The sequence below is a fragment of the Salvelinus fontinalis genome, chromosome 13 (assembly GCF_029448725.1).
Source record: "Salvelinus fontinalis isolate EN_2023a chromosome 13, ASM2944872v1, whole genome shotgun sequence".
NCBI classification, from domain to species: Eukaryota; Metazoa; Chordata; class Actinopteri; order Salmoniformes; family Salmonidae; genus Salvelinus; species Salvelinus fontinalis.
In genome coordinates this window covers 24,880,925-24,901,853 of record NC_074677.1, presented here as the reverse complement: position 1 = coordinate 24,901,853, position 20,929 = coordinate 24,880,925, and the positions used below count along the sequence as shown (strand labels likewise).

Genomic DNA, 20,929 nt, shown 5'->3' with positions numbered 1-20,929 from the left:
AGAGGAGATGAGTGTAGAGAGCATGGTGATTGATACAGAACAGAGGAGAGTAGAGAGCATGGTGATTGATACAGAGGAGATGAGAGGAGAGAGCATGGTGATTGATACAGAGGAGAGGAGTGTAGAGAGCATGGTGATTGATACAGAGGAGAGGAGAGGAGAGAGCATGGTGATTGATACAGAACAGAGGAGTGTAGAGAGCATGGTGATTGATACCGAACAGAGGAGTGTAGAGAGCATGGTGATTGATACAGAGGAGATGAGAGCAGAGAGCATGGTGATTGATACAGAACAGAGGAGTGTAGAGAGCATGGTGATTGATACAGAGGAGATGAGAGCAGAGAGCATGGTGATTGATACAGAGGAGATGAGAGGAGAGAGCATGGTGATTGATACAGAGGAGAGGAGTGTAGAGAGCATGGTGATTGATACAGAGGAGAGGAGTGTAGAGAGCATGGTGATTGATACAGAACAGAGGAGTGTAGAGAGCATGGTGATTGATACAGAGGAGATGAGAGCAGAGAGCATGGTGATTGATACAGAACAGAGGAGTGTAGAGAGCATGGTGATTGATACAGAACAGAGGAGTGTAGAGAGCATGGTGATTGATACAGAGGAGATGAGAGCAGAGAGCATGGTGATTGATACAGAACAGAGGAGTGTAGAGAGCATGGTGATTGATACAGAGGAGAGGAGAGGAGAGAGCATGGTGATTGATACAGAGGAGAGGAGAGGAGAGAGCATGGTGATTGATACAGAGGAGAGGAGAGGAGAGAGCATGGTGATTGATACAGAGGAGATGAGAGCAGAGAGCATGGTGATTGATACCGAACAGAGGAGTGTAGAGAGCATGGTGATTGATACAGAACAGAGGAGTGTAGAGAGCATGGTGATTGATACAGAACAGAGGAGTGTAGAGAGCATGGTGATTGATACAGAGGAGAGGAGAGGAGAGAGCATGGTGATTGATACAGAGGAGAGGAGAGGAGAGAGCATGGTGATTGATACAGAGGAGAGGAGTGTAGAGAGCATGGTGATTGATACAGAACAGAGGAGTGTAGAGAGCATGGTGATTGATGCAGAACAGAGGAGTGTAGAGAGCATGGTGATTGATACAGAGGAGAGGAGAGGAGAGAGCATGGTGATTGATACAGAGGAGAGGAGTGTAGAGAGCATGGTGATTGATACAGAACAGAGGAGTGTAGAGAGCATGGTGATTGATACAGAGGAGAGGAGAGGAGAGAGCATGGTGATTGATACAGAGGAGAGGAGAGGAGAGAGCATGGTGATTGATACAGAGGAGAGGAGAGCAGAGAGCATGGTGATTGATGCAGAACAGAGGAGTGTAGAGAGCATGGTGATTGATACAGAGGAGAGGAGAGCAGAGAGCATGGTGATTGATACAGAGGAGATGAGAGGAGAGAGCATGGTGATTGATACAGAACAGAGGAGTGTAGAGAGCATGGTGATTGATACAGAGGAGAGGAGAGCAGAGAGCATGGTGATTGATACAGAACAGAGGAGTGTAGAGAGCATGGTGATTGATACAGAGGAGAGGAGAGTAGAGAGCATGGCGATTGATACAGAGGAGATGAGAGGAGAGAGCATGGTGATTGATACAGAACAGAGGAGTGTAGAGAGCATGGTGATTGATACAGAGCAGATGAGAGCAGAGAGCATGGTGATTGATACAGAGGAGATGAGAGGAGAGAGCATGGTGATTGATACAGAGCAGAGGAGTGTAGAGAGCATGGTGATTGATACAGAGCAGAGGAGTGTAGAGAGCATGGTGATTGATACAGAACAGAGGAGTGTAGAGAGCATGGTGATTGATACAGAGGAGATGAGAGGAGAGAGCATGGTGATTGATACAGAGCAGAGGAGTGTAGAGAGCATGGTGATTGATACAGAGGAGAGGAGTGTAGAGAGCATGGTGATTGATACAGAGGAGAGGAGAGGAGAGGAGAGAGCATGGTGATTGATACAGAGGAGAGGAGTGTAGAGAGCATGGTGATTGATACAGAGGAGAGGAGTGTAGAGAGCATGGTGATTGATACAGAGGAGAGGAGTGTAGAGAGCATGGTGATTGATACCGAACAGAGGAGTGTAGAGAGCATGGTGATTGATACAGAACAGAGGAGTGTAGAGAGCATGGTGATTGATACAGAACAGAGGAGTGTAGAGAGCATGGTGATTGATACAGAGGAGATGAGAGGAGAGAGCATGGTGATTGATACAGAACAGAGGAGTTTAGAGAGCATGGTGATTGATACAGAACAGAGGAGTGTAGAGAGCATGGTGATTGATACAGAGGAGAGGAGTGTAGAGAGCATGGTGATTGATACAGAGGAGATGAGAGCAGAGAGCATGGTGATTGATACAGAGGAGAGGAGTGTAGAGAGCATGGTGATTGATACAGAGGAGAGGAGTGTAGAGAGCATGGTGATTGATACAGAACAGAGGAGTGTAGAGAGCATGGTGATTGATACAGAACAGAGGAGTGTAGAGAGCATGTTGATTGATACAGAGGAGAGGAGAGGAGAGAGCATGGTGATTGATACAGAGGAGAGGAGTGTAGAGAGCATGGTGATTGATACAGAACAGAGGAGTGTAGAGAGCATGGTGATTGATACAGAACAGAGGAGTGTAGAGAGCATGGTGATTGATACAGAACAGAGGAGTGTAGAGAGCATGGTGATTGATACAGAGGAGATGAGAGCAGAGAGCATGGTGATTGATACAGAACAGAGGAGTGTAGAGAGCATGGTGATTGATGCAGAACAGAGGAGTGTAGAGAGCATGGTGATTGATACCGAACAGAGGAGTGTAGAGAGCATGGTGATTGATACAGAGGAGAGGAGAGGAGAGAGCATGGTGATTGATACAGAGGAGAGGAGTGTAGAGAGCATGGTGATTGATACAGAGGAGATGAGAGCAGAGAGCATGGTGATTGATACAGAGGAGATGAGAGGAGAGAGCATGGTGATTGATACAGAGGAGAGGAGTGTAGAGAGCATGGTGATTGATACAGAACAGAGGAGTGTAGAGAGCATGGTGATTGGTACAGAACAGAGGAGTGTAGAGAGCATGGTGATTGATACAGAGGAGAGGAGTGTAGAGAGCATGGTGATTGATACCGAACAGAGGAGTGTAGAGAGCATGGTGATTGATACAGAGGAGAGGAGAGGAGAGAGCATGGTGATTGATACAGAGGAGAGGAGTGTAGAGAGCATGGTGATTGATACAGAGGAGAGGAGAGCAGAGAGCATGGTGATTGATACAGAGGAGATGAGTGTAGAGAGCATGGTGATTGATACAGAGGAGAGGAGAGGAGAGAGCATGGTGATTGATACAGAGGAGAGGAGTGTAGAGAGCATGGTGATTGATACAGAGGAGAGGAGAGGAGAGAGCATGGTGATTGATACAGAGGAGAGGAGTGTAGAGAGCATGGTGATTGATACAGAGGAGATGAGAGGAGAGAGCATGGTGATTGATACAGAACTTAGAGCTTTGACAGTAGGTTGAATGTCACCTTTCTGCCTTTCTGCCTTGTTCGGGGATGAGGAGGGGGGCCTGCCTCCTTAGCTAGGGTGGTGTAGAGTGGTATAGAAGGCACTGTAGAGTGGTATAGAGGGCAGTGTAGAGTGGTATAGAGGGAGGTGTAGAGTGGTGTAGAGGGTGGTGTAGAGTGGTATAGAGGGAGGTGTAGAGTGGTATAGAGGGGGGTGTAGAGTGGTATAGAGGGGGGTGTAGAGTGGTATAGAGGGAGGTGTAGAGTGGTATAGAGGGGGGTGTAGAGTGGTATAGAGGGAGGTGTAGAGTGGTATAGAGGGGGGTGTAGAGTGGTATAGAGGGAGGTGTAGAGTGGTATAGAGGGCGGTGTAGAGTGGTATAGAGGGCGGTGTAGAATGGTATAGAGGGGGGTGTAGAGTGGTGTAGAGTGGTATAGAGGGCGGTGTAGAATGGTATAGAGGGGGGTGTAGAATGGTATAGAGGGGGGTGTAGAGTGGTGTAGAGTGGTATAGAGGGCGGTGTAGAGTGGTATAGAGGGGGGTGTAGAGTGGTATAGAGGGAGGTGTAGAGTGGTATAGAGGGGGGTGTAGAGTGGTATAGAGGGAGGTGTAGAGTGGTATAGAGGGAGGTGTAGAGTGGTATAGAGGGCGGTGTAGAGTGGTATAGAGGGCGGTGTAGAATGGTATAGAGGGGGTGTAGAGTGGTGTAGATGGAGGTGTAGAGTGGTATAGAGAGCGGTGTAGAATGGTATAGAGGGGGGTGTAGAGTGGTATAGAGGGAGGTATAGAGTGGTATAGAGGGGGGTGTAGAGTGGTATAGAGGGGGTGTAGAGTGGTATAGAGGGAGGTGTAGAGTGGTATAGAGGGGGGTGTAGAGTGGTATAGAGGGAGGTGTAGAGTGGTATAGAGGGGGGTGTAGAGTGGTATAGAGGGAGGTGTAGAGTGGGTTAGAGGGAGGTGTAGAGTGGTATAGAGGGGGATGTAGAGTGGTATAGAGGGCAGTGTAGAGTGGTATAGAGGGTGGTGTAGAGTGGTAAAGAAGGGGATGTAGAGTGGTATAGAGGGCGGTGTAGAGTGGTATAGAGGGGGATGTAGAGTGGTATGGAGGGCAGTGTAGAGTAGTATAGAGGGGGGTGTGGAGTGGTATAGAGGGAGGTGTAGAGTGGTATAGAGGGAGGTGTAGAGTGGTATAGAGGGGGATGTAGAGTGGTATAGAGGGGGATGTAGAGTGGTATAGAGGGCGGTGTAGAGTGGTATAGAGGGGGATGTAGAGTGGTATAGAGGGCGGTGTAGAGTGGTATAGAGGGGATGTAGAGTGGTATGGAGGGCAGTGTAGAGTAGTATAGAGGGGGGTGTGGAGTGGTATAGAGGGAGGTGTAGAGTGGTATAGAGGGAGGTGTAGAGTGGTATAGAGGGGGATGTAGAGTGGTATAGAGGGCGGTGTAGAGTGGTATAGAGGGAGGTGTAGAGTGGTATAGAGGGAGGTGTAGAGTGGTATAGAGGGAGGTGTAGAGTGGTATAGAGTGGGATGTAGAGTGGTATAGAGGGCGGTGTAGAGTGGTATAGAGGGCGGTGTAGAATGGTATAGAGGGCGGTGTAGAGTGGTATAGAGGGCGGTGTAGAATGGTATAGAGGGGGGTGTAGAATGGTATAGAGGGGGGTGTAGAGTGGTGTAGAGTGGTATAGAGGGCGGTGTAGAGTGGTATAGAGGGCGGTGTAGAATGGTATAGAGGGGGGTGTAGAGTGGTGTAGAGGGAGGTGTAGAGTGGTATAGAGGGCGGTGTAGAATGGTATAGAGGGGGGTGTAGAATGGTATAGAGGGGGGTGTAGAGTGGTATAGAGGGCGGTGTAGAGTGGTATAGAGGGGGGTGTAGAGTGGTATAGAAGGCGGTGTAGAGTGGTATAGAGGGCGGTGTAGAATGGTATAGAGGGGGGTGTAGAGTGGTATAGAGGGCGGTGTAGAATGGTATAGAGGGGGGTGTAGAATGGTATAGAGGGGGGTGTAGAGTGGTGTAGAGTGGTATAGAGGGCGGTGTAGAGTGGTATAGAGGGCTGTCTAGAATGGTATAGAGGGGGGTGTAGAGTGGTATAGAGGGAGGTGTAGAGTGGTATAGAGGGGGGTGTAGAGTGGTATAGAGGGGGGTGTAGAGTGGTGTAGAGTGGTATAGAGGGGGGTGTAGAGTGGTATAGAGGGGATGTAGAGTGGTATGGAGGGCAGTGTAGAGTAGTATAGAGGGGGGTGTGGAGTGGTATAGAGGGAGGTGTAGAGTGGTATAGAGGGAGGTGTAGAGTGGTATAGAGGGGGATGTAGAGTGGTATAGAGGGCGGTGTAGAGTGGTATAGAGGGAGGTGTAGAGTGGTATAGAGGGAGGTGTAGAGTGGTATAGAGGGAGGTGTAGAGTGGTATAGAGGGGGATGTAGAGTGGTATAGAGGGCGGTGTAGAGTGGTATAGAGGGCGGTGTAGAATGGTATAGAGGGCGGTGTAGAGTGGTATAGAGGGCGGTGTAGAATGGTATAGAGGGGGGTGTAGAATGGTATAGAGGGGGGTGTAGAGTGGTGTAGAGTGGTATAGAGGGCGGTGTAGAGTGGTATAGAGGGCGGTGTAGAATGGTATAGAGGGGGGTGTAGAGTGGTGTAGAGGGAGGTGTAGAGTGGTATAGAGGGCGGTGTAGAATGGTATAGAGGGGGGTGTAGAATGGTATAGAGGGGGGTGTAGAGTGGTATAGAGGGCGGTGTAGAGTGGTATAGAGGGGGGTGTAGAGTGGTATAGAGGGCGGTGTAGAGTGGTATAGAGGGCGGTGTAGAATGGTATAGAGGGGGGTGTAGAGTGGTATAGAGGGCGGTGTAGAATGGTATAGAGGGGGGTGTAGAATGGTATAGAGGGGGGTGTAGAGTGGTGTAGAGTGGTATAGAGGGCGGTGTAGAGTGGTATAGAGGGCTGTCTAGAATGGTATAGAGGGGGGTGTAGAGTGGTATAGAGGGAGGTGTAGAGTGGTATAGAGGGGGGTGTAGAGTGGTATAGAGGGGGGTGTAGAGTGGTGTAGAGTGGTATAGAGGGGGGTGTAGAGTGGTATAGAGGGCGGTGTAGAGTGGTATAGAGGGGGATGTAGAGTGGCATAGAGGGCAGTGTAGAGTAGTATAGAGGGGGGTGTAGAGTGGTATAGAGGGAGGTGTAGAGTGGTATAGAGGGAGGTGTAGAGTGGTATAGAGGGGGATGTAGAGTGGTATTGAGGGCGGTGTAGAGCGGTGTAGAGGGAGGTGTAGAGTGGTATAGAGGGCGGTGTAGAATGGTATAGAGGGGGGTGTAGAATGGTATAGAGGGGGGTGTAGAGTGGTATAGAGGGCGGTGTAGAGTGGTATAGAGGGCGGTGTAGAATGGTATAGAGGGGGGTGTAGAGTGGTGTAGAGGGAGGTATAGAGTGGTATAGAGGGCGGTGTAGAATGGTATAGAGGGGGGTGTAGAATGGTATAGAGGGGGGTGTAGAGTGGTATAGTGGGCGGTGTAGAGTGGTATAGAGGGCGGTGTAGAATGGTATAGAGGGGGTGTAGAGTGGTATAGAGTGGTATAGAGGGCAGTGTAGAGTGGTATAGAGGGAGGTGTAGAGTGGTATAGAGGGCAGTGTAGAGTGGTGTAGAGGGCAGTGTAGAGTGGTGTAGAGGGCGGTTTAGAGTGGTATAGAGGACAGTGTAGAGTGGTATAGAGGGGGGTGTAGAGTGGTGTAGAGTGGTATAGAGGGGGGTGTAGAGTGGTATAGAGGGCAGTGTAAAATGGTATAGAGGGGGGTGTAGAGTGGTGTAGAGTGGTATAGAGGGCGGTGTAGAATGGTATAGAGGTGGGTGTAGAGTGGTGTAGAGTGGTATAGAGGGCAGTGTAGAGTGGTATAGAGGGCAGTGTAGAGTGGTATAGAGGGCGGTGTAGAGTGGTATAGAGGGCGGGGTAGAGGGGGATGTAGAGTGGTATAGAGGGCGGTGTAGAGTGGTATAGAGGGCGGTATAGAATGGTATAGAGGGGGGTGTAGAGTGGTGTAGAGTAGTATAGAGGGCGGTGTAGAGTGGTATAGAGGGGGGTGTAGAGTGGTATAGACGGCAGTGTAGAGTGGTATAGAGGGCGGTGTAGAATGGTATAGAGGGGGTGTAGAGTGGTATAGAGGGCGGTGTAGAATGGTATAGAGGGGGGTGTAGAGTGGTGTAGAGTGGTATAGAGGGCAGTGTAGAGTGGTATAGAGGGCGGTGTAGAATGGTATAGAGGGGGGTGTAGAGGGGGATGTAGGGTGGTATAGAGGGCGGTGTAGAGTGGTATAGAGGGCGGTGTAGAATGGTATAGAGGGGGGTGTAGAGGGGGATGTAGAGTGGTATAGAGGGCGGTGTAGAGTGGTATAGAGGGGGGTGTAGAGGGCGGTGTAGAATGGTATAGAGGGGGGTGTATAGTGGTGTAGAGTGGTATAGATTGCAGTGTAGAGTGGTATAGAGGGCGGTATAGAGGGGGGTGTAGAGGGGGATGTAGAGTGGTATAGAGGGCAGTGTAGAGTGGTATAGAGGGCGGTGTAGAGTGGTATAGAGGGGGGTGTAGAGTGGTATAGAGGGGGGTGTAGAGTTGTGTAGAGTGGGATGTAGAGTGGTATAGAGGGGGGTGTAGAGTGGTATAGAGGGGGGTGTAGAGTGGTATAGAGGGGGGTGTAGAGTGGTATAGAGGGGGGTGTAGAGTTGTATAGAGGGGGGTGTAGAGTGGTATAGAGGGGGGTGTAGAGGGGGATGTAGAGTGGTATAGAGGGCGGTGTAGAGTGGTATAGAGGGCGGTGTAGAGTTGTATAGAGGGGGGTGTAGAGTGGTATAGAGGGGGGTGTAGAGTTGTATAGAGGGTGGTGTAGAGTTGTATAGAGGGGGATGTAGAGGGGGATGTAGAGTGGTATAGAGATTATAACAGAACATGGCCAAGATGTTCAAATGTTCATAAATGACCAGCAGGGTCAAATAATAATAATCACAGTAGTTGTCGAGGGTGCAACAGGTCAGCACCCCAGGAGTAAATGTCAGTTGGCTTTTCATAGCCAATCATTCAGAGTATCTCTACCGCTCCTGCTGTCTCTAGAGAGTTGAAAACAGCAGGTCTGGGACAGGTAGCACGTCCGGTGAACAGCTGCAGGCAGAACAGTTGAAACTGGAGCACCAGAATGGCCAGGTGGACTGGGGACAGCAAGGAGTCATCAGGCAAAGGTAGTCCTGAGGCATGGTCCTAGGGCTCAGGTCCCCTGAGAGAGAGAAAGAAAGAGAGAAAGAGAGAATTAGAGAGAGCTTACTTAAATTCACACAGGACACCGGATAAGACAGGATAAATACTCCAGATATAACAGACTGACCCTAGCCCACCGACATAAACTACTGCAGCATCAATACTGGAGGCTGAGACAGGAGGGGTCGGGAGACACTGTGACCCCATCCGACGATACCCCCGGACAGGGGCAAACAGGCAGGATATAATGCAGGCAAACTTACATTTTACCTAATTTCTACCAGCATGTCACATGTGCAACCAGGGGGGGGGGAAATCTGGACCACCTGTACTCCACACAGAAACGCGTTACAAAGCTCTCCCTCACCCTCCATTTGGCAAATCTGACAATAATTCTATCCTCCTAAATCCTGCTTACAAGCTAAAACTAATGCAGGAAGTACCAGTGACTCGCTCAATACGGAAGTGGTCAGATGACGTGAATGCTACGCTACAGGATTGTTTTGCTAGCATAGTCTGGAATATGTTCCGGGATTCATCCAATGGCATTGAGGAGTATACCACCTCAGTCACCGGCTTCATTAATAAGTGCATCGATGACGTCGTCCCCACAGTGACCGTACGTACATATCCCAACCAGAAGTCATGGATTACAGGCAACATCCGCATCGAGCTAAAGGCTAGAGCTTCCGCATTCAAGGAGCAGGACACTAATCCGGATCCTTATAAAAAAATCTGGCTACACCCTCAGACGAACCATCTTACAGGCAAAGCGTGAATACAGGATTAAGATAGAACGGGTGTAGTAGGATTCAGATGCTCGTTGGATGTGGAAGGGCTTGAAAACTATTACGAACTACAAAGGAAAACCCAACCGCGAGCTGCCCAGTGAGGTAAGCCTACCAGACAAGCTAAATGCCTTTTATGCTCGCTTCAAGGCAAGTAACACTGAAGTATGCATGAGAGCACCAGCTGTTCCGAACAACTGTGTGATAACGCTCTCGGTAGCCGATGTGAGCAAGACCTTTAAATAGGTCAACATTCACAAAGCCACAGGGCCAGACGGATTACCAGGACGTATACTCAAAGCATGCGCGGACCAACTGGCAAGTGTCTTCACAGACATTTTCAACCTCTCCCTGACAGAGTCTGTAATACCTACATGTTTCAAGCAGACCACCATTGTCCCTGTGCCCAAGGAAGCGAAGGTAACCTGCCTAAATGATTAATTGACACGTAGCATTCACGTCAGTAGCCATGAAGTGCTTTAAAAGGCTGGTCATGAGGCTCACATCAACAGCATCATACCGGATACCCTAGACCCACTCCAATTCGCGTACTGCAAGAACAGATCCACAAATGATGCAATCGCACTCCACCCTGCCCTTTTCCACCTGGACAAAAGGAACACCTATGTGAGAATGCTGTTTATTGACTACAGCTCAGCGTTCAACACCATAGTGCCCTCAAAGCTCATCAGGACCCTGGGACTGAACACCTCCCTCTGCAACTGGATCCTGGACGTCCTGAATGAATGTCCCCCCCCCCCCCCCCCCAAGGTGGTAAGGGAGGGCAACAACACGTCTGCCATGCTGATCCTCAACACTGAGACCCCTCAGGGGTGCGTGCTTAGTCCCCTCCTGTACTCCCTGTTCACCCACGACTGCGAAACACGACTCCAACACCATCATTAAGTTTGCTGACGACACAACAATGTTAGGCCTGATCACTGACAACAAAGAGACACCCTATAGGGAGGAGGTCAGAGACCTGGAAATGTGGTGCCAGGACAACAACCTCTCCTTCAATGTGAGCCAACAAACGAGCTGATCGTGGACTACAGGAAAAAGCGGGCCGAACAGTTCCCCATTAACATCGACGGGGCTGTAGTGGAGCGGGTTGAGAGTTTCAAATGGCCACCCGGACTATTTACATTGACCCCCCCCAAATATGTTTTACACTGCTGCCACTCGCTGTTTATTAGCTATGCCTAGTCACTTTACCCCTACCTACATGTACAAATTACCTCGACTAATCTGTACCTGTCACGCCCTGGCCTTAGTTATCTTTGTTTTCTTTATTATATTAGTTAGGTCAGGGTGTGACATGGGGGATGTTTGTGTGTATTTGTCTCGTCTTGGGTGGTTGTATTGTATAGGGGGTTTTGTAGAGTGTATAGGGTTGTGTTCAGTGTAGGTGATTAGGAATGTCTATGTGATGTTGCATGTTTGCACTCAGTATTATAGCGGTCACATTCGTTTTGTTATTTTGTATTGTTTGTTAAGTGTTCTTCGTTATTAAAAAGAAGAATGTATTTCTCTCACGCTGCGCCTTGGTCTCCTCACTACGACGATCGTGACAGAATTACCCACCATAGCAGGACCAAGCAGCGTGGTAAACGGCAGGAGAAGCAGCAGCAGCAGCAGCAGGAGAGGCTGCAGCAGCAGGAGAGGCTGCAGCAGCAGGAGAGGCTGCAGCAGCAGGAGAGGCTGCAGCAGCAGGAGAGGCTGCAGCAGCAGGAGAGGCTGCACTATTTGGAGGAATGGACATGGGAGGACGAATTAGACGGCAAAGGACCCTGGGCAGAGCCAGGGGAATATCGCCGCCCCAAAGAAGACCTGGAGGCAGCGAAGGCGGAGAGGCGCTATTATGAGGCTCTAGCACGGCAGAGCGGCTGGAGGCCCGAGAGGCAGCCCCAAGAATTTCTTGGGGGGGGGGGGGGGGGACACGGGGAGTGTGGCAGAGTCAGGAGTCAGACCTGAGCCAACTCCCCCTGCTTACCGTAAGGAGCCGGTCAGGTCGGAATTGGAGGTGAGCGACGCAGAGACAGTGAAGGAGTTAATGGGGAAATTGGAGGAAAGAGTTATGAGGGAGGTGCTGGTTTGGTGCAGGAGGCACGACATCCGCCCGACTGAACGTGTCGGGGAGTTGATGTCACAGGGGACAGCTCTCCATACTCGTCCTGAGGTGCGTGCTAGCCGTCTGGTTAAGACTGTGCCAGCCTCACGCACCAGGCCTCCTGTGCGCCTCCCTAGCCCTTCACGTCCTCTGCCAGCTCGGCGCTACAGCTCTCCCAGCCGTGCTTCCAGTGGAGAGAGGGGGCGTCGTACCGGGCAGGCACCGTGTTATGCGGTGGAGCGCACGGTGTTCCCGGTGCGTGTGCTTAGCCCGGTGCGCAACATCCCAGCTCCCCACATCTGACGGGCTAGGGTGAAGATCCAGCCAGGGCGGATGGTGCCAGCCCTGCTCTCAAGATCTCCAGTGCGCTTTCACGGTCCGGTCTACCCAGTGCCACCTCCACGCACCAGCCCTCCGGTGGCAGCCCCCCGCACCAGGCTGTCTCTCCGTCTCATCGCTACAGAGTCTCCCGCCTGTCCAGCGCTGCCAGAGCCTTCCTCCTCTCCAGCGCTGCCGGAGTCTCCCGCCTGTCCGGCGCTGCCAGAGCTTCAGCCCCTCGGTCCAGAGGCGCCAGAGCCAATCTGCCCAGAGCTGTCTGAGCTGTCTGCCTGCCCAGAGCTGTCTGAAATGTCTGCCTGTCCAGCACCGTCTGAGCTGCCTGCCTGGCCAGTGCCGTCTGAGCCGAGCCGTCAGAGCTGCCCGTCTGTCTCGAGCCGTCAGAGCCGCCCGTCTGTCCCGAGCCGTTCGTCTGTCCCGAGCCGCCAGAGCCGTCCGCCAGACAGGAGCAGCCAGAGCCGTCCGCCAGACAGGAGCAGCCAGAGCCGTCCGCCAGACAGGAGCAGCCAGAGCCGTCCGCCAGACAGGAGCAGCCAGAGCCGTCCGCCAGACAGGAGCAGCCAGAGCCGTCCGCCAGACAGGAGCAGCCAGAGCCGTCCGCCAGCCAGGCGCTGCCAGAGTTCGCCAGCCAGGAGCTGCCAGAGTTCGCCAGCCAGGAGCTGCCAGAGTTCGCCAGCCAGGACCTGCCAGAGTCCGCCAGCCAAGACCTGCCAGAGTCCGCCAGCCAGGACCTGCCAGAGTCCGCCAGCCAGGACCTGCCAGAGTCCGCCAGCCAGGACCTGCCAGAGTCCGCCAGCCAGGACCTGCCAGAGTCCGCCAGCCAGGAGCTGCCAGAGCCAGCCAGCCAGGATCTGCCCCTCAGTCCGGTGCTGCCCCTCAGTCCGGTGTTGCCCCTCAGTCCGGTGCTGCCCCTTAGTCCAGTGGGGTTATTATGGAGGGTGGCCGTTAGGAGGAGGCCACGGAAGCGGGTAGTGACTATGGTGAAGTGGGGGCCACGTCCCACACCCGAGCCGCCGCCATAAGAAAGCCTATTTCTCTCACGCTGCGCCTTGGTCTCCTCACTACGACGATCGTGACAGTACCCCCTGTATGTAGCCTCGTTATTGTTGTTTTGTGTTACTTTTTATTATTTATTTTTTATTAATTAGTATATTTAGTAAATATTTTATTTTTCTTGAACTGCATTGTTGGTTAAGGGCTTGTAAGTAAGCATTTCACGGTAAGGTTTACACTTGTTGTATTCAGCATTTCACGGTAAGGTTTACACTTGTTGTATTCAAAGCATGTTGTATTCGACGCATGTGATTTGATTTGAAATTAAGAATAACATTTTTTATGAATATTTACCATAAAGCCAATTTCTTTCTTTACAGCTGGCCCATCTAGCGGAAATCACTCCGTTCTGTCTTCAGGGCAAGATACATGACAATAAACATCAACCTGCCAAAAATATAGTCGTTTCTCTCACAGAGGGGCTGCTTGAAATGGCAGTGCATTTGCATACCCTGGCAGCCAGTTGTCTCTGCTTGTTGGTTTACCATTCCTCCTTCTGATGTTAGTTTTTTACCTCTGCCTTGTAATGGAGGTTCAGTGGGTACTGGAATGTATTGTTGATTGTTTTGTTACAATATACTGAGCTCTGCTTTGTTGTTGTGTATTGAATCAAACTCTAACATATTGTCCCAACAGGCTGTGTGACGGACTCCTCTCTTCTCTCTGTCACAGTAACATCCCCAGTGTGGGCAGTGCCATGGACCAGGACTACAGCCAGAGCTACACACCCCAGACCCATACGCCCTTCATGTCCAACAGTGCCCCCCCCAGCAACAGTGGCACGGGCATCCTGCCCTCACCGGCCACCCCGCGCTTCTCCGCCCCCACACCACGCACTCCCCGTACCCCACGCACCCCCAGAGGACCCGCCAGTGTCCAGGGCTCGCTTAAGTACGAGAACTCGGACCTCTACTCGCCTGCCTCCACCCCCTCCACCTGTCGACCTCTCAACTCAGTGGAACCTGCCACCGTGCCCTCCATCCCCGAGGCCCACAGCCTCTACGTCACCCTCATCCTCTCTGAGTCCGTCATGAACCTCTTCAAGGACTGCAACTTCGACAGCTGCTGCATCTGCGTGTGCAACATGAACATCAAGGGGGCCGACGTGGGTGTGTACCTGAGCGACCCCACGGGAGAGGCCCAGTACCCCTGCACCTGCGGTTTCAGCGCTGTGGTCAACCGCCGCTACGGCAACGGCTCGGGCCTCTTCCTGGAGGACGAGCTTGACATCATCGGACGCGACTCGGACGTCAGCCGCGAAGCAGAGAAGCGCTTTGAGGCACTGCGACAACATTCGCTGGAGAGGACGGGTGGAGGAGGGAGGGGGGAGAGGGTACCAGATGAGCTGATCTTACTGCTACAGGACCAGTGCACCAACCCCTTCTCACCCATGGCTGGGATGGAGCCTGACAGCCTGGCAGCGCGGGCGGCCGGGGGTTGTCCAGTGCCGGCCTGTGTGAGGGTAGAGGAGAGGGACTACCACAGTGACTGCTACATGGCTCTGGAGCACGGCCGCCAGTTCATGGACAACATGTCAGGAGGCAAGGTGGACGAGGCCCTGGTCAAGAGTACCTGTCTACACCACTGGTCCAAACAAAACGGTAAGAAAAGCACCTTTTTGTTGATCTAACCAACATTCAAGTCTGTGTCTAATAATAAATTGTTCTTGGCATTTGGCCCTGTAGAGCTTCAGTTGGCTAGCATAACTAACCAATATAAACCAGTCCGTTCATTTTCCCTGACAGTTATCAGAATGTTGCTATCTTTTGTGTCGTCAGTGCTCTGTGTTCTCTTTCTAACCGTCCTCCCCCTCTCCCCAGCGGTGGACGTCAGTGCTCTGTGTGTTCTCTTTCTAACCGTCCTCCCCCTCTCCCCAGCGGTGGACGTCAGTGCTCTGTGTGTTCTCTTTCTAACCGTCCTCCCCCTCTCCCCAGCGGTGGACGTCAGTGCTCTGTGTTCTCTTTCTAACCGTCCTCCCCCTCTCCCCAGCGGTGGACGTCAGTGCTCTGTGTGTTCTCTTTCTAACCGTCCTCCCCCTCTCCCCAGCGGTGGACGTCAGTGCTCTGTGTGTTCTCTTTCTAACCGTCCTCCCCCTCTCCCCAGCGGTGGACGTCAGTGCTCTGTGTTCTCTTTCTAACCGTCCTCCCCCTCTCCCCAGCGGTGGACGTCAGTGCTCTGTGTTCTCTTTCTAACCGTCCTCCCCCTCTCCCCAGCGGTGGACGTCAGTGCTCTGTGTGTTCTCTTTCTAACCGTCCTCCCCCTCTCCCCAGCGGTGGACGTCAGTGCTCTGTGTGTTCTCTTTCTAACCGTCCTCCCCCTCTCCCCAGCGGTGGACGTCAGTGCTCTGTGTGTTCTCTTTCTAACCGTCCTGCCCCTCTCCCCAGCGGTGGACGTCAGTGCTCTGTGCTCTCAGGACGTGTTGCGGGTGCTGCTCTCCCTCCAGCCTGTACTCCAGGATGCCATCCAGAAGAAGAGGACGGTGCGCTCCTGGGGCGTTCAGGGACCCCTCACCTGGCAGCAGTTCCACAAGATGGCTGGACGGGGCTCCTACGGTAAGCCACCAGCTCCAAGAGCCACTGGCTTACACAGGCAGATGCGACGTAGCCTGTGTTTGCAGGTAGATCAGTAGTTATCTCAGTCACACTGCTATAGTCCAGATGTCAGATAAGTGGGAAGGCTGTTGTGATGGGTTCACTTTGGGCTCTCAACCCTTCTCTGTGAATGTGACAGGTGGCAACGCTGGCTTGTTTAAAGCCCTAATCTAGTCTCATTTTCACCCCATTTAACACCTGATTTATTTAACAAAAGGCACATCTCAATAGGTGGTCCAGGTAAGTCATGACATGGCACAAGTGGGGGTGGTGGGGGCGGGGCGGACGGACGTTTCCTCTTTTGTTCTCTATTGCTCCTCTACCATCAGACCAACTCCTTGAAGTTTGCAGTTGTGTCTAAAAAACACTATTTTGCTCAAAAGATATGTTTTATCCTTTAGTGTGTCTACTTTACTGTTTTTTTGTTTTTTTCACCTTTATTTAACCAGGTAGGCTAGTTGAGAACAAGTTCTCATTTACAACTGCGTCCTGGCCAAGATAAAGCAAAGCAGTGCGACAAAAGCAAACAACACAGATATACACATAAACAAACGTACAGTCAATAACACAATACAAAAAAATCTATGTATTTATGCTTGGTATATCACTTTTCAACAGAAAAAGTTTTTGGTTTTTTTTATCGCTGGAGGATGACTAAGTACTTAATCCCTCTCTTCTCCCTCTCCTCTCCTCCCTTCCGTTCCCCCGCCCATCCTCTCCTGCCTCTCCTCCCTTCCGTTCCCCCGCCCATCCTCTCCTGCCTCTCCTCCCTTCCGTTCCCCCGCCCATCCTCTCCTGCCTCTCCTCCCTTCCGTTCCCCCGCCCATCCTCTCCTGCCTCTCCTCCCTTCCGTTCCCCCGCCCATCCTCTCCTGCCTCTCCTCCCTTCCGTTCCCCCGCCCATCCTCTCCTGCCTCTCCTCCCTTCCGTTCCCCCGCCCATCCTCTCCTGCCTCTCCTCCCTTCCGTTCCCCCGCCCATCCTCTCCTGCCTCTCCTCCCTTCCGTTCCCCCGCCCATCCTCTCCTGCCTCTCCTCCCTTCCGTTCCCCCGCCCATCCTCTCCTGCCTCTCCTCCCTTCCGTTCCCCCGCCCATCCTCTCCTGCCTCTCCTCCCTTCCGTTCCCCCGCCCATCCTCTCCTGCCTCTCCTCCCTTCCGTTCCCCCGCCCATCCTCTCCTGCCTCTCCTCCCTTCCGTTCCCCCGCCCATCCTCTCCTGCCTCTCCTCCCTTCCGTTCCCCCGCCCATCCTCTCCTGCCTCTCCTCCCTTCTCCCCCCTCCCCTCCATCAGGCACAGATGAGTCTCCAGAGCCCCTGCCCATCCCAACCTTCCTGGTGGGTTATGAGTATGACTTTGTGGTGCTGTCTCCATTCGGCCTGCCCTACTGGGAGAAGCTGCTACTGGACCCATTTGGCTCCCACAGGGACGTGGGCTACCTGGTGGTCTGTCCTGACAACGAGGCCCTGCTCCAGGGGGCTAAGAGCTTCTTCAGGGACCTCACCGCCGTCTACGAGGTGAGGCTGGAGAACGTCAACAACTGTCCATTTATCATGCAAGAGAGTGGGCATCTTGGACAGCTGAAGCAACCACCTTTTTGGAGTTGCCTGGTCCCAGATCTTGTGTTTTTCATGACAATGACCCATTGGAGTTGACCATAGGAGTTAGGGGTTAAGAGCATATGACCAAAAATGCAAGAATGCACAAATAGATTGAGGACCAGGCTAGGGTTGGGGTCAGATGCGTTTTAATTTTGGATATGAAACATTTACAAATTCCTATTTGAAAACAAAGGTCACTTTTCAATTCTTCAATGAAATAGGCTTGACCCAGACCTTACTAGACGCTTACTGACTTGCCTGTTTAAATTAAACATTTTAAAAACATACTAGACGCTTACAACCCAGCCTACTGTAAAAAAAGAAAAAGGTCTGTCTACTCCATTTCCTTACCATTCCTTATTGCCTCGACATCAAGTCACTCAGTCACTCCTGTGCTGTTGTCTAACTATTCATCCAGCCCTTTCTCTCCCTCCATGTTCCCTGCAGTCATGTCGTCTGGGCCAGCACCAGCCAATCTCAAAAGGTCACCCGGACGGCATCGTGAGAGTGGGCGGATCGGCTGCTAAGAAGCTAGCGGAGCAGCCCGTCAGCGATTGGTTCATCAAGGCTGCCAGCGGCAACAGCGATGCCTTTGCCAAACTCAAGCTCTATGCACAAGTCTGCCGCCACGACCTCGGTAGGTTCCAATGACGACACAGGTGGGGAATTGGTCGGGCTCAGGCCTTTCTGTACCCCCCATGCCCATATACCCAAGGCTTTAGAAGATCAAAAAGCCTATTTTTGGATTCTAAAAGGATCTTGTTTTTCTAAAAGGTTTGTTGTAGCGGATGCTGACTAAAGTGTAATGCTAATTTGTTTAGATGGCTTATAAATGCAGATTTTCTCTGTGCTCCTGTCTCTGCCATCAGCTCCATACCTCGCCGCACAGCCTTTAGACAGCTCCCTCCTCACACAGCCCACGCCTCCTCCTGCCACCAACCAATCCTCATCCACACAATCCTCTGGCTCCTCCTCCACCACCTCGGCTTGCCCCCAAAACTCAGCGACCCCCTCCCTCCCCAACAACAGCAACAACAGCAGCAGCGTGCCTAGTAACAACACTGGTGTAGCCAACAGCACGGCGTCGTCAGGGAGCCAGCCCAGCAGTGGGGTGCAGTCTGCCAAGCCCAGCTCCTTCCCTCCCTTTGGGACCATGAGCATGCAGAACCAGGGCCAGGGTGGTGGCACCCAGGGAGGGCAGCTGGGCCAGCAGGCTGGGGCCCAGAACGCAGGCCTCCCCGGGGGGGACTCAGCCAGCCAGGCCCAGGCACCCACTGAACCCCTTGAGAGGTAGGTACAACACCGGGCCTGAATTCACTCATGTACACACACACACACATACACAGTCCCCGGAGCGAAACCCCATTCCTTGTCCGAACTCCCTCTCTCTCTTGTCCTCCTCTCCAGCACCATGGAGCGAGAGAAGGTGGGTGTGCCAACGGATGGAGATTCTCATGCCATAACGTACCCCCCGGCCATCGTGGTGTACATCGTGGACCCCTTCACCTATGAGGAGCCTGAGGCGGGGTCCAGTGTGTGGACCCTGGGCCTGCTGCGCTGCTACCTGGAGATGCTCCAATTCCTCCCACCACACATCCGCAACTCTGTCTCTGTACAGGTAACCTCAACACAACTCTGTCTCTGTACAGGTAACCTCAACACAACTCTGTCTCTGTACAGGTAACCTCAACACAAGTCTGTCTCTGTACAGGTAACCTCAACACAAGTCTGTCTCTGTACAGGTAACCTCAACACAAGTCTGTCTCTGTACAGGTAACCTCAACACAACTCTGTCTCTGTACAGGTAACCTCAACACAACTCTGTCTCTGTACAGGTAACCTCAACACAAGTCTGTCTCTGTACAGGTAACCTCAACACAACTCTGTCTCTGTACAGGTAACCTCAACACAAGTCTGTCTCTGTACAGGTAACCTCAACACAACTCTGTCTCTGTACAGGTAACCTCAACACAACTCTTTCTCTGTACAGGTAACCTCAACACAAGTCTGTCTCTGTACAGGTAACCTCAACACAAGTCTGTCTCTGTACAGGTAACCTCAACACAAGTCTGTCTCTGTACAGGTAACCTCAACACAAGTCTGTCTCTGTACAGGTAACCTCAACACAACTCTGTCTCTGTACAGGTAACCTCAACACAACTCTGTCTCTGTACAGGTAACCTCAACACAAGTCTGTCTCTGTACAGGTAACCTCAACACAACTCTGTCTCTGTACAGGTAACCTCAACACAACTCTGTCTCTGTACAGGTAACCTCAACACAAGTCTGTCTCTGTACAGGTAACCTCAACACAAGTCTGTCTCTGTACAGGTAACCTCAACACAACTCTGTCTCTGTACAGGTAACCTCAACACAACTCTGTCTCTGTACAGGTAACCTCAACACAAGTCTGTCTCTGTACAGGTAACCTCAACACAACTCTGTGCGTGTGTGTGTTGATGAAAGAATGTTTGGTGGCAATGTTAGAACTTGTATGTTAGAACGTGTATGTTAGAACGTGTATGTTAGAACGTGTATGTTTATTTACAATAAAATGTTTCACAAATAGTTGATAAGACTTTGTTTTAGTGCCAAATATGTCAGGCAGGACAATCGGTACAAGAGAAGATAGAATGTACTTTTGTTAAAGTTGTATGCCGACCGATTGGTTTCCACCTCTCCCCTCTCAGATCATCCCGTGCCAGTACCTGCTCCAGCCGGTGAGGAGCGAGGAGCGTCATATCTATGCTCAACACCTCAAGTCCCTGGCCTTCTCAGTGTTCTCCCAGTGTAGGCGGCCCCTCCCCAGATCCACCAACGTCAAGTCACTAACTGGCTTTGGCCCTGGCCTGGCCATCGACACTGCACTGAAGAGCCCAGAGGTAAACAAACATCCCTGACAAAAACAAACATGACAGGAGCCTAACTAACATTATCCCAACTTTAACTTAACTAACATTATGCAGCTCCTACACCAGGGGGGGGGGGGGGCATGTCGGGTCCTAAGTGTCTGCTGGTTTGAATCATTGACTGGTTTAGAGCTGGGAAACCAGGTGTGTGTGCTATGGGAAAACAATGATGAATGAAATGCCAGGGAGAACTGTAAACCGGCAGACACAACCTCCCCTGAGGACCAGGATTGCCCATCCCTGTCATAGCCTGACCCTCCCCATCTGCTCCTCAGCCCTCTGCTCCTCAGCCCTCTGCTCCTCAGCCCTCTGCTCCTCAGCCCTCTGCTCCTCAGCCCCTCAGCCCTCTGCTCCTCAGCCCTCTGCTCCTCAGCCCCTCAGCCCTCTGCTCCTCAGCCCTCTGCTCCTCAGCCCCTCAGCCCTCTGCTCCTCAGCCCTCTGCTCCTCAGCCCTCTGCTCCTCAGCCCCTCAGCCCTCTGCTCCTCAGCCCCTCAGCCCCTCAGCCCTCTGCTCCTCAGCCCTCTGCTCCTCAGCCCCTCAGCCCTCTGCTCCTCAGCCCTCTTCTCCTCAGCCCTCTGCTCCTCAGCCCTCTGCTCCTCAGCCCTCTGCTCCTCAGCCCTCTGCTCCTCAGCCCCTCAGCCCTCTGCTCCTCAGCCCCTCAGCCCTCTGCTCCTCAGCCCTCTGCTCCTCAGCCCCTCAGCCCTCTGCTCCTCAGCCCTCTGCTCCTCAGCCCTCTGCTCCTCAGCCCTACTCTGGCCATGTGTGGTGTGCCAGCAAGAGAACGATAGCGAGGGAGAGAGGAA

At 52.2% G+C, this 20,929-nt stretch overlaps 1 protein-coding gene across 4 annotated transcripts in view; it reads left to right on the top strand.

The window, feature by feature from the left end:
- Positions 1-20,929, top strand: part of LOC129868294 (mediator of RNA polymerase II transcription subunit 13-like) — a 179,748-nt gene that overhangs the window by 144,621 nt on the left and 14,198 nt on the right. For 2 of the 4 annotated variants that reach the window (XM_055942141.1, XM_055942140.1), the window contains exons 16-22: positions 13,703-14,631; positions 15,415-15,582; positions 16,910-17,133; positions 17,665-17,854; positions 18,087-18,507; positions 18,625-18,835; positions 19,908-20,099. In XM_055942141.1, coding sequence (XP_055798116.1) covers positions 13,703-14,631; positions 15,415-15,582; positions 16,910-17,133; positions 17,665-17,854; positions 18,087-18,507; positions 18,625-18,835; positions 19,908-20,099 — 2,335 coding nt within the window. Of the gene's footprint in view, positions 1-13,666; positions 14,632-15,414; positions 15,583-16,909; positions 17,134-17,664; positions 17,855-18,086; positions 18,508-18,624; positions 18,836-19,907; positions 20,100-20,929 lie in introns of all 4 variants that reach the window. The other 2 variants (XM_055942139.1, XM_055942138.1) reach the window with 1 other exon arrangement.